Source organism: Pelophylax lessonae (genome assembly GCF_965119305.1).
Source record: "Pelophylax lessonae genome assembly, chromosome: 6".
In the NCBI taxonomy this organism is placed as follows: Eukaryota; Metazoa; Chordata; class Amphibia; order Anura; family Ranidae; genus Pelophylax; species Pelophylax lessonae.
The window spans coordinates 227,843,735-227,857,098 of NC_138773.1; the positions used below are offsets into that span (position 1 = coordinate 227,843,735).

The 13,364-nt window shown below is 42.5% G+C and overlaps 1 protein-coding gene across 7 annotated transcripts in view; it reads right to left on the reverse strand.

Annotated features, from left to right (window-relative positions):
- Window positions 1-13,364, reverse strand: part of AGAP1 (ArfGAP with GTPase domain, ankyrin repeat and PH domain 1) — a 627,710-nt gene that overhangs the window by 127,483 nt on the left and 486,863 nt on the right. For all 7 annotated transcript variants that reach the window (XM_082260665.1, XM_082260664.1, XM_082260666.1 and 4 more), the window contains one exon: window positions 2,837-2,941. In XM_082260665.1, coding sequence (XP_082116791.1) covers window positions 2,837-2,941 — 105 coding nt within the window. The remainder of the gene's footprint in view (window positions 1-2,836; window positions 2,942-13,364) is intronic.

The window sequence follows — 13,364 nt, forward strand, 5'->3', positions numbered from 1 at the left end:
AAGAATCCACAGCAAAGTGACACTCAGAGAGGGTGTTCGAAGGGACAAAGTAAATGATTTGGGCTTTGGTTTAGGTTGTGGTGTGACACTTCTGTGGGCTGGTTAATGATTAGGGTTGCACTATACTTACAGTAAACGTAGCAGGCTCCGAAAAGCTTGTGAATCAGTGGCAAGCACCGAGAGGGATTCCCAGAAGTAACGTGGGAATGGACATTCCCCTTTTCCACTGACCGTAAATGTAAGAGATCCCTTTTCCAATGGCTACCAATGTAAGGGATCTTTCCTCACTGACCACCAATGTTAAAGGATCACTTCTCTACTGACCATCAAGGAGAAAGATCTCTTCTTCACTAACCATCAATGTAAAAGGCCCTTTCTCCACTGTCCACCAATGTTAAGGAAGGTCTATATTTACTACCATTTTAAAGGGGCCTTTCTCTATTGACCCCAATTGTAAGAGCCCCTCCTCCACTGACCATCAAAGTAAAAAGGGTAATTTCTCACTGAATACCAATACAAGGGGGGCTACCTCTACTAAATACCAATGTAAAGGGACCCTTCTTCACTCTAAATCAATGTAGGGGGGACCATTCTTTATTGATCACTAATAAAAGGGGGCTCTTCTCTACTGAAAAAAAGACAAGCAGGTCGACTCACTATATGTCAGCCCCTGCACTGTGCAATCAGGTCCTGGGCCAATCCTTAATCATCAAAATTCAAAAGTAGGCTGGCCAGGGAAACCTTAAGTTTATTGCACACATTCCATGTCACAAAACATCACAGTGACAGGTAAGATGCCAGGAAACGAAAGTTGTTAATGAATGTTCTTAAAGCGGTAGTAAAGTTAACCTAAAAAAAAAGAAAGGATCCCCCCTGCAGGTTTAAGCCATAATGTGTTAGTATGCACTGCATCCTAGCACATTATGTTAGACTAACCATTAGAACAGATCCCTCCAGCGGCGCCCCGTCACCACTAATAGGGGTTTCATTTTTACCCGGTCTTCTTTCGGGTTCATTCTTTCGGCCATTGGCTGGAGCAGCGATGACGTCACTCCCATGCATGTGCGTGGGAGTCCCAGCCACGGCACAGAGCTCTGGGGGAACAGCACGGGTATATGTCCCCAGTGATGTCACCAACTACTGCTCGTTGAAATAGTGCTTAAATGGTGCAAGTTTAGGAGATATTCGTTTTTCCTACAAGTAAGCTTTAGTATAAGCTTACCTGTAGGTAAAAACGGCACTACCACTTTAATCAGAACTATTTCTCCACTGGCCTCCAATGGAAGAGAGGTCTTCTCCACTGTAAAGGATCCATTCTCCAACAACCACTAATGTTGGGTGGAACTTTCGGATGACCAACACTGGACTAATGTGCCATGAGCTGTATGTTTTTTCATTTTGTTTCTTTTTTTAGCAGGCCCTTTTAAAGACCTGAACATTATTCAAGGTTTCCTGAAGCGTAAAACAGCTGAGAAAGGCTGCAGTAAAGTGTAGATGTTTTTTGCAATGAGCTACAGCCATTCTAAGGCCTCAGGCTCACTGGATGTTTTTCTATCTCTCCTAGACATCTTTCCTCCTGGCAGCAACATTTTGACAGAAAACACGCATGATGCTTAAAAAAGTGCAATAAGGCGCATTTGGCCGCATCAAGCCTTTGGGAGTAATTTCATTTCATTGGCCAGAATAATTTTAATTTGGGCATTAGAAATTGTTTAAAGCCTCTTATGGGATTTAGTCGGCAACCAACCATAGTAAAATGAACACTTATTTTAAAAATACAAAAATGTTTTCTTTATTGATAACATTTTATTCACCACTTTGGTGGGTGGTATCTTGTTAAAAGCAAAATTGGTACATTCACAGAGATAACAGAGGATCAATATTTTTATTGTATAGTATAGTAGCGTCAAGAGTTTTTTCTGCCAAAGCGTTGCTGCTCCTGGACACACTGGCAGTGGGTTTTTTCTGCCTCTAAGCGCCATTTGCATGGACACCTAGGGTAGCATACAGGGCATTTAGAGGCAGGGAAGAAAAAAAAAATGGTGGACACCCTTAGGAGCGGCTGAAAAAATTTCCAGTGTTCATAAGGCCTAACATGATCGTCTTTTTGTAATGTGCTGCAATTTCTAAAACAGTGTTGTTACTTTACAGCGATCTATAATGTCATAGCAGCATAAAAAGTATCTGGGTTTGAAGGTGCTCATTCTTCCTGTTAGGTCTGATTGTGGGTATAAGCATGTTCAAATGCAATTTGCAGGAAAAAGCAAGAGAAATTAATAGGATTCTCCCCATCCACACTAAAATGCGTAAATGGAGGAATCTCCCCTGGCAGCTATTGGGGCATCTTCCCCCGCTGGAAAGAGGAGCTAGGAGAATGGCCAGTGACTGCATCTGACTGGATGCAATCACTGCTTGGCTGGGAATTTTCCACCTGGCTCTTTTGATTTTCAGATCGAAGTTTGTCGAGCTGAGTGGTATGGACAGGGCCACCCACAACTCAAATTTTGGCAGATTCAGCAGGAACCTGGTTTGCCAAGTAATGCAAATTGTAAGAGGTAGTGGATGGTCACCTTATGGTTTCCCAGGGTATCATTTGAGGTGGGAACTATTAGGTTAATATACAAAGAGGCCCCAATAATATAAGTGATATACACTTTTATCGGATATCAACTTGAAAACTGATACTTACTGAGTGTTTAACAGCAATAAGGAAAATCATTATGCTGCAGATATGGGCCATAAGCTTTATTCACACTTGTGGCAAAAGCTCAACAATCCCAAATAGTTGAGTATTTTGTTTGTTTTCAGATGGACAACCAAGTCAGTTGGCACTTACGTGTAAACTAGGGTGATAAGTGAGGACTCCATTGTCAGATAAGGTGACATATTTCTTCTTCCATTCTTTATTTAGGGACTTCCCACTCCTTTTTAGTAACATGCCCTAGAAAATAAAAAGAAATAACATTTAGGAACAAATAGTGACCAAAACACAAATGCATGTTTCTTTATATTGCTAAGGTTACTTTTTAACGGTGTAAATAAATTAGAGTTTATCAATCACATTAGACAACTCTAGTACAGGTCAGGCTATATGATTTATATCAGGTTGTTTTTTCATGTTTTTGTTCCCCCCCCCCACCCCCCATGAACCCAGTCCCAAATTTTTATATGTAAACCTACACATATACCCCCAAGAAGTGGCAAGAGGCAAAGTGATGGAATGGTACTTTTGAACAGCACAGGAAGGAATATATGAACCCAATTGAAATCCTGAGCGAATCAGTCTTTTTTGCTTTACCTATACATATAGTGCAGCGATAACAAGATAAATGTGACAATTTTCAACTAATCAAATAAATGTCCATTAAATAAACTAGAGGGAAAATTAAGAGTAGGTTCCAATGTCACAGAAGAGCGTATTCCAGAGAAGGAAAAGCCACAAATCAAAGCATACATAGGAGAGCCAGCTTTCCCAGATCCTTTATGTGCAGCACCAACAAAGAGAGTGGCAGCTTACCAGAATGTATTGGCTTCCAATTTAATGGAAAAGCCAGATGCTGTAGGAAAATGCCTTCCCAAACAAAACCATGCAGGTACTGGTTGTCCTGACATTCTTCAGATCAAAGTATCGTTCCCAGGGTGTACATAATATGTATAAAAAGTCATAGCATAATACTGTATAAAAAGGTATTTATGGAATAAAGGAGTGCACTCACATTTCAAACTGTTAAAACGAGCATGTATACAATCCATACGATTGCTGCAGCGATAGCTCTAATCAAGATCGCAAATGGCCGAGAAACGTGGTGACGACACGTCTGGTTTTCATCATATACTTTTACCAATATTGTGCATTATATTTAAAATGATCATATCCATGAAAAAAATCTTAGCTTTTAGTACTACTCTAATATAAAGGTTTATATCTCCCTTCCACCCTTCATATAGCTTCATGTTTGACTCCTAGTTAAAATGCCTATATATCCTAGCTCTGGGTGTATTTATTATTATATATAAGTAATATATATTATTACTTTCACTGTTTCACAGTATAAATTAACCCCTATAGTAGTGTTTATCTGCTCTTTTTGTACTATAAAGGGCTCATTTTAGTTTTTTTAACTCCATTATGACAGGCGATAGAAAAAAAAAAGCACGCTACTGCTGCTACTAAACGACTGAGGCCTGGTTCACACCTATGCGTTTTTTGGTGCTTTTTGCAGAAACGCACAACAGCTCATTTAACATGGTTTCCTATGGGACGCATTCACATCTATGCTTTTTTCAGTCACTGTGTATTTGGAAAGGGTCAATTACTTTTTTCAACTCAAAACTGTGCTTTTTTTGCTTTTTTGGTTCAATATACTTCAATAGAGAAGCTGCAGAAAAGCATGTAGTGCGTTTTTTGCCCCTATTTGCATTTTTTATTTTGGCCAACAACATACTGGCCAAAAAAAAGTATAAAAAAATGCAAATCGCGTGTACAAAAATGCAAACGCACAGCAAAAAACACTGCAGACATGGATCAAAAGTAAACTGTATAGGTGTGAACCGAACCTTATGCTGGCCATACATGTATTGATAATAATCAGCCAACTAATTGATTATGAATATAATCCTTAGGCAGGTGGTTAAAGTGGTATTAAGCTCAGAAACTAAAATGTTCTACGTCACATCTTACCAACTTGCATCTGTTTTCCCTTTATTTTAAATAGGTGATCCAGCTACCGGTAGTAACACACTTCCTAGCTTAGGGTGCCTAGTAGATTTAGATGGATTTTATATAAATGACTAACAAATAAAAGCCAAACTTTTTTCCTTTTGGGATGAAGGTTTTACATACATGAATAGAAGCATCCCAGTTCTAAGTCCCCCTGCCAATGTTAAATGTTTTTTCTCCACTCTCTAAACACTGCCACATTTGCTGGACAGTTTAGTCTTATAAAGGAAGTTGAAAAGTAACAGACTTGTTAGCTGGATCAACAGGTGAAAATTCAGGAAAAAAAAAAAAAGAAAACAAATGAAACCACTAGTAAAGACTAGTAAGCCGAAACATATTATACTTTTGTATTTATATTTAACACTGCTTTAAACGAGGAATGCCTTAACTTTTGGTGCTCAGTTTTTAATAAATCCCACTTAAAGGGGAATTAATTCCAAAAAATGAAAACCATGCAGCCATATAGATAGATTATCACAAAGTCTCAGTAGGTTTAAACAGCAGTGCAAATTCACAAACACAGGGGACAAAACTATTTTTTTTTTAACTCAACTTACATGTTAAAAATTTATAAGGCAAAACTAACTGTATTGTTCCTAACCCAAGCATAAAATGAAAAAAAAAATGTACAGTAATAATGATTAGATGGAAAATAAACACAGTTTTGACGGTGTTAAAGCAGATTATTCTAAACAATATACTGAACTGTATAAAATGGTAATGTAATACCTTAAAGTGGAACTCCAGGTTTTATATATTTTTTTTAATTTACAGTATCTCACAAAAGTGATTACACCCCTCACATTTTTGTAAATTTTTTTTTATATCTTTTCATGTGACAACGCTGAAGAAATGACACTTTGCTACAATGTAAAGTAGTGAGTGTACAGCTTGTATAACAGTGTAAATTTGCTGTCCCCTCAAAATAACTCAACACACAGTCATTAATGTCTAAATCGCTGGCAACAAAAGTTAGTACACCCCTAAGTGAATATGTCCAAATTGTGCCCAAAGTGTCAATATTTTGTGTGGCCACCATTATTTTCCAGCACTGCCTTAACCCTCTTGGGCATGGAGTACACCAGAGCTTCACAGGTTGCAGTCCTCCACCTTCCGTTTGATGCTCAATAGGGTTTAGGTCTGGAGACATACTTGGCCAGTCCATCACCTTTACCCTCAGCTTCCTTAGCAAGGCAGTGGTCATCTTGGAGGTGTGTTTGGGGTCATTATGTTGGAATACTGCCCTGGGACCCAGTCTCCGAAGGGAGGGGATCATGCTCTGCTTCAGTATGTCACAGTACACGCTGACATTCATGGTTCCCTCAATGAACTGTAGCTCCAAGTGCCGGGAGCACTAATGCAGCCCCAGACCATGACATTCCAACCACCATGCTTGACTGTAGGCAAGACACACTTGTCTTTGTACTACTCACCTGGTTGCTGCCACACATGCTTGACATCATCTGAAGCAAGTAAGTTTATCTTGGTCTCATCAGACCACAGGACATGGTTCCAGTAATCCATGTCCTTAGTCTGCTGGTCTTCAGCAAACTGTTTGCAGGCTTTCTTGTGCATCATCTTTAGAAGGGGCTTCCTTCTGGGATGACAGCGGCGAATGGTCTGAGCACTGACAGGCTGACTCCCACATCTTCAACCTCTGCAGCAATGCTGGTAGCACTCAAACATCTATTTCTCAAAGACAACCTCTGGATATGACGCTGAGCACTTAACTTCTTTAGTCAACCATGGGGAAGCCTGTTCTGAGTGGAATCTGTCCTGTTAAATTGCTGTATGGTCTTGGCCACCATGCTGCAGCTTAGTTTCAGGGTCTTGGCAATCTTCTTATAGCCTAGGCCATCTTTATGTAGAGCAATAATTTTTTTTTTCAGATCCTCAGAGAGTTGTTTGCCATGAGGTGCCATGTTGAACTTCCAATGACCAGTATGAGAGAGTGGGAGCGATAACACCAAATTTAACACACCTGCTCCCCATTCACACCTGAGACCTTGTAACACTAACAAGTCACATGACACCGGGGAGGGAAAATGGCTAAATGGGTCCAATTTGGACATTTTCACTTAGGGGTGTACTCACTTTTGTTGCCAGTGGTTTAGACATTAAGGGCTGTTGAGTTATTTTGAGGGGGCAGCAAATTTACACTGTTATAAAAGCTGTACATTCACTACTTTACATTGTAGCAAAGTGTCATTTCTTCAGTGTTGTCACATGAAAAGATATAATAAAATATTTACAAAAATGTGAGGGGTGTATTCACTTTTGTGAAATACTGTATGTAGCCTAAAATGTACTTATGCTCTCCATGCTCATACAGTCCAGCCATTTGTGTACAAGTCCTTAGACCAGAATGAATGCTCCCCTCTTGCCACGGAAAAAGTGGAAACTCCCATGGGCCAGAATACTGCAGGATAGTGATATGTATAGGGCTTAAATAAAAACTTATATATATATATATATATATATACACACACACAAGTAGTGAAAACAGAAATTTAGAAATGTCTGTGCAAGAAAAAACTGAGATGTCACATGTATTTAGGTATTCAGACTCTTTACTCTGTACCTTGTTGAAGCACCTTTGGCAGCAATTGCTGCCTCGAGTCTTATTGGGTATGAAGCGACAAGCTTTGCACACCTGGATTGGGAGGTTTTCTGCTATTCTTCTTTGTAAATCCTCTCAAGCTCAGTCAGGATGGGTGGGGACTGTCAGTGGACAGCCATTTTTAGGTCTTTTCAGAGATGTTTAATAGAGTTCAATTCAGGGCTCTGGCTGGGCCACTCTAGGACATTCACAAAGTCGTCACTAAGCCACTCCTGTGTTGTCTTGGCTGTGTGCTTAGAAACCTTGACATGTTGGAAGGTGAACCTTGGACCCATTCTGGGTCGCGGTACTGGGCTACTTGGACGACCTCCCTCTGCAAGTAGTCTCCTACTGCTCTGGTTCTGTCCACAAGCTGGACTATCTGAGTCTGACTCTGGACTAGGCCTTAGCCAGAGTGCTCCTTCCTCTGGACAAACTCGAGAAACTACAAGTTGCAATTTGTCTCCTGCTGGCCAGCAGATGGTCATCCCTCCAGACTTGCATGCGGGTGTTGGGCCTGATGGTGTCTACCTTCGAGGTGGTTCAGTTTGCACAGTTCCATACAAGGTCCCTGCAAGGGAGATTCTGGCCAAATGGGACAAGAATTGTCAGTCTCTGCTTCCTCCCCTTGTATTGGACAGTGGTCACCACGGATGCCAGCCTGTCCAGTTGGGGAGGCGTCCTTGACGAATATTCTGCTCGGGATCTGGACCCTGGAAGAATCCAGACTACTGATCAATGTCCTTAAACTCCGAGCGATCAGACTGTGCCTGGAACATTGGATGGATCGTCTTCAGGGATTTCCAGTGCGTATCCAATCAGACAATGCCATGGCTGTGGCTTATGTCAGTCACCAGGGGGGCAGAAGAAGTGTCCTGGCGGCTATGGAGGTAGCCGGCATTCTAAGGTGGGCAGAATAGTTTGTTCCAGCCCATTCCGCCAAACACATTCCCGGGGGGGGAAAACTGGCAGGCGGGTTACCTCAGTTGGCAGGCGTTGGACCAAGGGGAGTGGTCCCTTCATCCGGAGGCGTTTCATTAGTTTTGTCTCTGGTGGGGCATCCCCGAGGTGGATCTGTTGACTTACCGGCTCAACAGAAAGGTGCAGAGGTTTGTGGCTCGATCATGGGATCCTCTTGCGGATGCCACAGATGTGCTGGTGGCCCCGTGGTTCAGTATCATCTGATTTACGCCTTCCCTCCTCTCAAGCTTCTGCCAAGACTTCTACGCAGGATCGAGGCAGAAGGGATTCCGGTCATCTTAGTGGCCCCGGACTGGCCTCACCTGGCTTGGTATGCTGAACTGGTGCGACTGGTCGCCGTCGTTCCTTGGAAGCTTCCTCTTAGGGAGGATCTGCTGTCCCAAGGACCAATCTTCCATCCTGCTTGACATTCACTGGCTTTGACGGCTTGGCTGTTGAACACCAGGTGCTGATGGATAGAGGTTTGTCTGAGTCAGTGTTTCTATCGCTGTTAAAAGCTAGGAAACCTATTTCTAGGAAGATCTACTATCGTACATGGAAGACGTACATTGCGAGTTTCTTGGGGTTCATCCTCGCTCTTGTTCGGTGGCTCGGATCTTTACCTTCCTTCAATGGGGGGTTGAGCAGAAACTGGCCTTGAGTACTATCAAGGGTCAGGTGTTGGTCTTAGCGGTCCTATTTCAATGGCCCTTGGCCACATACTCGCTGGTGCATACTTTTCTTCAGGGAGTTAGGCACTTGACACCTTCAGTGCAGTCTCTTTTACTGCCTTGGGACCTTGATTTGGTGCTCTCAATCCTCCAGAAGCCTCTTTTTGGGAATCTTCGGGAGATTCCCTGCTTACGCTGTCCCAGAAGGTGGCCTTTTTTGGTGGCTTTCACCTCTGCGCACAGGTTGTCGGAATTGGTGGCGTTATCTTGACGTCCACCTTACTGGTGGTTCACAGTGATTAGGTGGTTCTTCGCCCCTTTCTGTCGTTCCTTCTTCAGATTGTCTCCGATTTTCATTTGAATGAAGACATTGTGTTGCCTTCCCTGTGTCCCAGGCCAACACATCTGAAGACAATTGCTTTGCATGCCTTGGATGTGGACCAGGCGATTAGGGTGTACCTGGCAGCTATGGAGTCTTTTAGGAAGTCAAACCTATTATTTATGCTCACGGATTGGTCTCGAAAAGGGTTGTCCACTTCCTCTGCGACCAGTTCCAGATAGATCAGACAGATGTGGTTCAGGTCTATTCCATCAAGAGTCAGGTTCCTCCTTTCCCTGTCAAGGTGCATTCTACTCGGGAACTCAGTGTCTCCTGGGCTTTCCGTCATCAGGCGTCAGTGACGCAGATTTGCAAGTCGGCCTCCTGGTCATCGGTGCACTTTCACAAGGTTCTATAATGTGGATGTGTTGGCATCTGTGGATGCTTCCTTTTTGCAGGCTGCTGTTTGGAGGATCTGGTCCTCTTTGAAGGTGTAATGTTTTTTTCAGCTCCTGTTTACCTGGTTGGCTATAGTTAGTCTTGGGAATTTCTTTTTCCCTGTTCTCACCCCTCATGTTTAACACTCCTTTGGGGCGTCCCAATGGTTAAGATGATCAGGAGCTGTGTCCGTCTATGAAGGAAAAAGAGAATGGGATTTTTGACTTATCGTAAAATCCATTTCTCTGATGTTCATTGACGGACACAGCACCCACCCCTCTGTGGAGGTGTAATTCTTCTGACACTGCTAGTAAAAAAACTGAGTACCTATAGCAGAGATAGGGAGTATACCCCTTGGAACTGCCCATAGGCGCAGCCAGACTTTTTTTCTGCCTAGTGTCCTACTCCATTAGGGGGCAGTATAACCCAATGGTTAAGAAGATCAGGAGCTGTGTTCGTCAGTGAACATCAGAAAAATGGATTTTACAGTAAGTCAAAAATCCAATTTTTCCTGGGAAGTGCTCCGCCAATGGCAGATAAAACTTTACAAGTCAGATGTGCATAGCAAGGAGTGAAGACAATGTCCCTTCTGTGTTCTTCCCTGTGTGAAGTCAGGCATTAGATATAGAAGGGAGATGTTCCCCTCCAGGCTGTCACAACAGAGCGCTCACACTTCTGCATGGGAACACAGCTCGATAGCAATTATTTACCGGCAAAGATTTATTGATCCAGCGCTGCCTGCAGAAAAAAAGGTTAGTGGGGTTGAGACTAACCAGAGGCAGGGAGGCACTGGCAATATTAGAGAAAGAGGAGAGAGGCATGAGCCAAAAACTGCCAGGACAGAACATGTCAATCCCCATTACCTGTCAGGAGCACATTTTAAAAGGGACCGTGCACCCAAAGTGATACTTCGATATTGGCAGAGCCTGGTGGGCAAAGTCAGCCTCTTTGTTTTTATTACCACATAAGCAAGATCTTCCCCGAATTTTTCAACTACACATATGGGTTTGGGGTGTTTTTACCCACCTGTTTATGTTCTTGCTCCTATTACTGCAGTTTCCATAACATACAAATAAATAAGAAAGCTAGCAGGGAGATTGGGAACTGTATAAATGACCATTTCAGATACAGGATAAAGCTCAGATATCTCATCAACAAATCCAGAGAGAGAGGGAAAAAAAAATCTATATATTGCTGTGGAATAGCCATCCTTTTACCAACTTTCAGTGACAGACTGTCTTGAGTGATGTTTGTTGGTAAAGGTAAGTGAACCAACTCACCTAGTTCACAATGTGGCCCTGACTGCATAAATCCATAGACTGCGAATTTATTAAAAAATTAATTTTTTTCTTTCCAGAATTCAAAAAACAAAAGGGCAGTTCCAATCTCAAAGGTACCAACGTGGCAGTATAATAGGCTGGCCTCACTCTTTAGAGGGAAGCCTAAAAAATGTGAAGCAGTCCTCTCTAAATGACATCCTTTTGATTTTGGGCACCTGGCTGTTCTACACCACCTGTGCCTCAGGTTAACCAGAGACGGAGATTTGCTTTTGGGAAAGGCTCCTTATGAATGAATGTTTACAATGTGTTAAACTGTATTAATGGGTGATATGGAGGTCAGGCACTATTTTACTGCAAATACAATATTGAAACCTTTGTTAGTGTGTTTTTTTTTTTTTTGTTTTAATAAAGTAAAGTGGTGGATTGATAATGAATACCTTGTTTAATATTTAGCCTGTGAATACAGTGAGGTGTCACCAGTTAGCATAAATAATTTGTGTAGCAGCGGCGCAAGGAGCAGTCCTGCAAAGTAACAGTGTTGGTAGATAGGACACGCAAATGTCTTTAAACCCCTGTTCACATTGGAGCGATAGGCATGACAAGTCGCATCTTATTGCCGGCAATAGCAGTGTTCAAATTGATGTGACGCCAACTTTGCGGTGCCGCATAGTTTTGGAAAAGTAGCATATATGCACTATTTTTGCTTATTTTGGGTGCAACTTCAGTAGACCTCTGTGCATGAAGCCACAAAGATATCACACTGAGATGTGACTTTTGAAAAAAGCTTTTGAATAAGCCTCAGTTTGGATCATTGGTTTGGTGCAGTGATTTGCAAGGTGCAGTAACCCATATCAGACAGATTTCACCTTTCACTGGTTAGAGAAGTTGAAACAACGAAGTATCATCGCTAACTGTTCGCTATGATGTAATGTACTTTGTTCTTTAGATTGTTACATAAATTCACTATAATCCAAAATATACCGGTAGGTTAAAGTGCCACTAAACTCTAGCTTAAAAAAATCTATTCAAGTATGTATTCCTAAAGTAGAAGTTCAGGCAAAATATAACTAAACGCTAACCCTGCACTCTACCACATTCTAAACCTAATCTATCTAACCCTGTAAAGCGAAAATCGCTATAATTACCAATTTTGAAGTCGATCTGGTCAGGTCCCAGCATCAGCTGTTAGCAGCGGCTTCAGTGTGGAGGCGGGTGCAAGAGAGACAGCTGACAACAAAAACCCTATAGTAGCTTAATGGGTGATGTCACTTCCCAGGCATTGCACAGACCTTCTGCTGCTGGAGACGGGACCGGATCGACTGCGAAATAATAGGATTTAGTACTTACCGTAAAATCAATTTTTTCCTGAGTTCATCGATGGACACAGCGCTCCATGAATCCTAACTACTGGACTATATTGCCTCCTCCAGGAGTAGGACTAGGCAGAACAAAAAACACCTAGCTACGCCCATGGGCCGTCCTCAGCTTGGTATATAACCCCCCTCTCTACTCTAGGTAATCAGATTAGTAGCAAACAGTATTAGAAGAATCAGAACTCCATAAAGAAGTACAAAAATCCCTTTTTCTCTTTTGTTCATCGACAGACACGGTGCTCCATAAATCGTAACTACTGGGATGTCCAAAAGCAGTGTCAAAAGGAAAATGAGGGGTGGGGAAAATAACCCAAGGCTAAACATAAGACCCCTTAACCAAGACACAAAAGCCTTAACCCGGGTCACAGGAGCCCCGTCTGGAAAATAAAAGTTTAAATAAAAACACCCCTCAAGAGGGAACAGCCCCTCAAACAGCAGCCTGCAAAACTTTGCAGCCAAAACAAGCATCTGCAGATGCCAAAGTATCTACCTTATAGAATTTTGTGAAGGTATGTACCGACGACCAAGTGACCGCCACGCAAACTTGCGATATTGATGCATGATGACGGAAGGCCCAAGAAGCACTCAGCACCCGAGTACAATGCGCTGTGATAGGGAAAGGTGGAACCTGACCTTTAATGGAATAGTCCTGAGTCACCGCCTGTCTGATCAATCCAGAGATGGTAGCTGAAGAAGCGGCCAGCCCTTTTAATGATCCATCCTTAACCACAAAAAGTGAGTCTGACTTCTGGAAGGACTCAGTAGCTGCCAGATACACCCGAATCGCAGGAACCACTTTCAAGGTATGCAAAGCAAATTCCTTGTGATGAGCTCGCTTGGGACACAAGGAAGGCAACACAATGGGACAACAGGTCTTCTTTGAGAGGAAGCCCCCGAGGGACTTTTATGGCTACCAGACTGATTGGAAGATCCCTGCCCTTAATTCCTCAGAGGAACTGCGGAAGAAGCCTGAGCCGAGGATGATACTTGCCTTACCCTTGGAC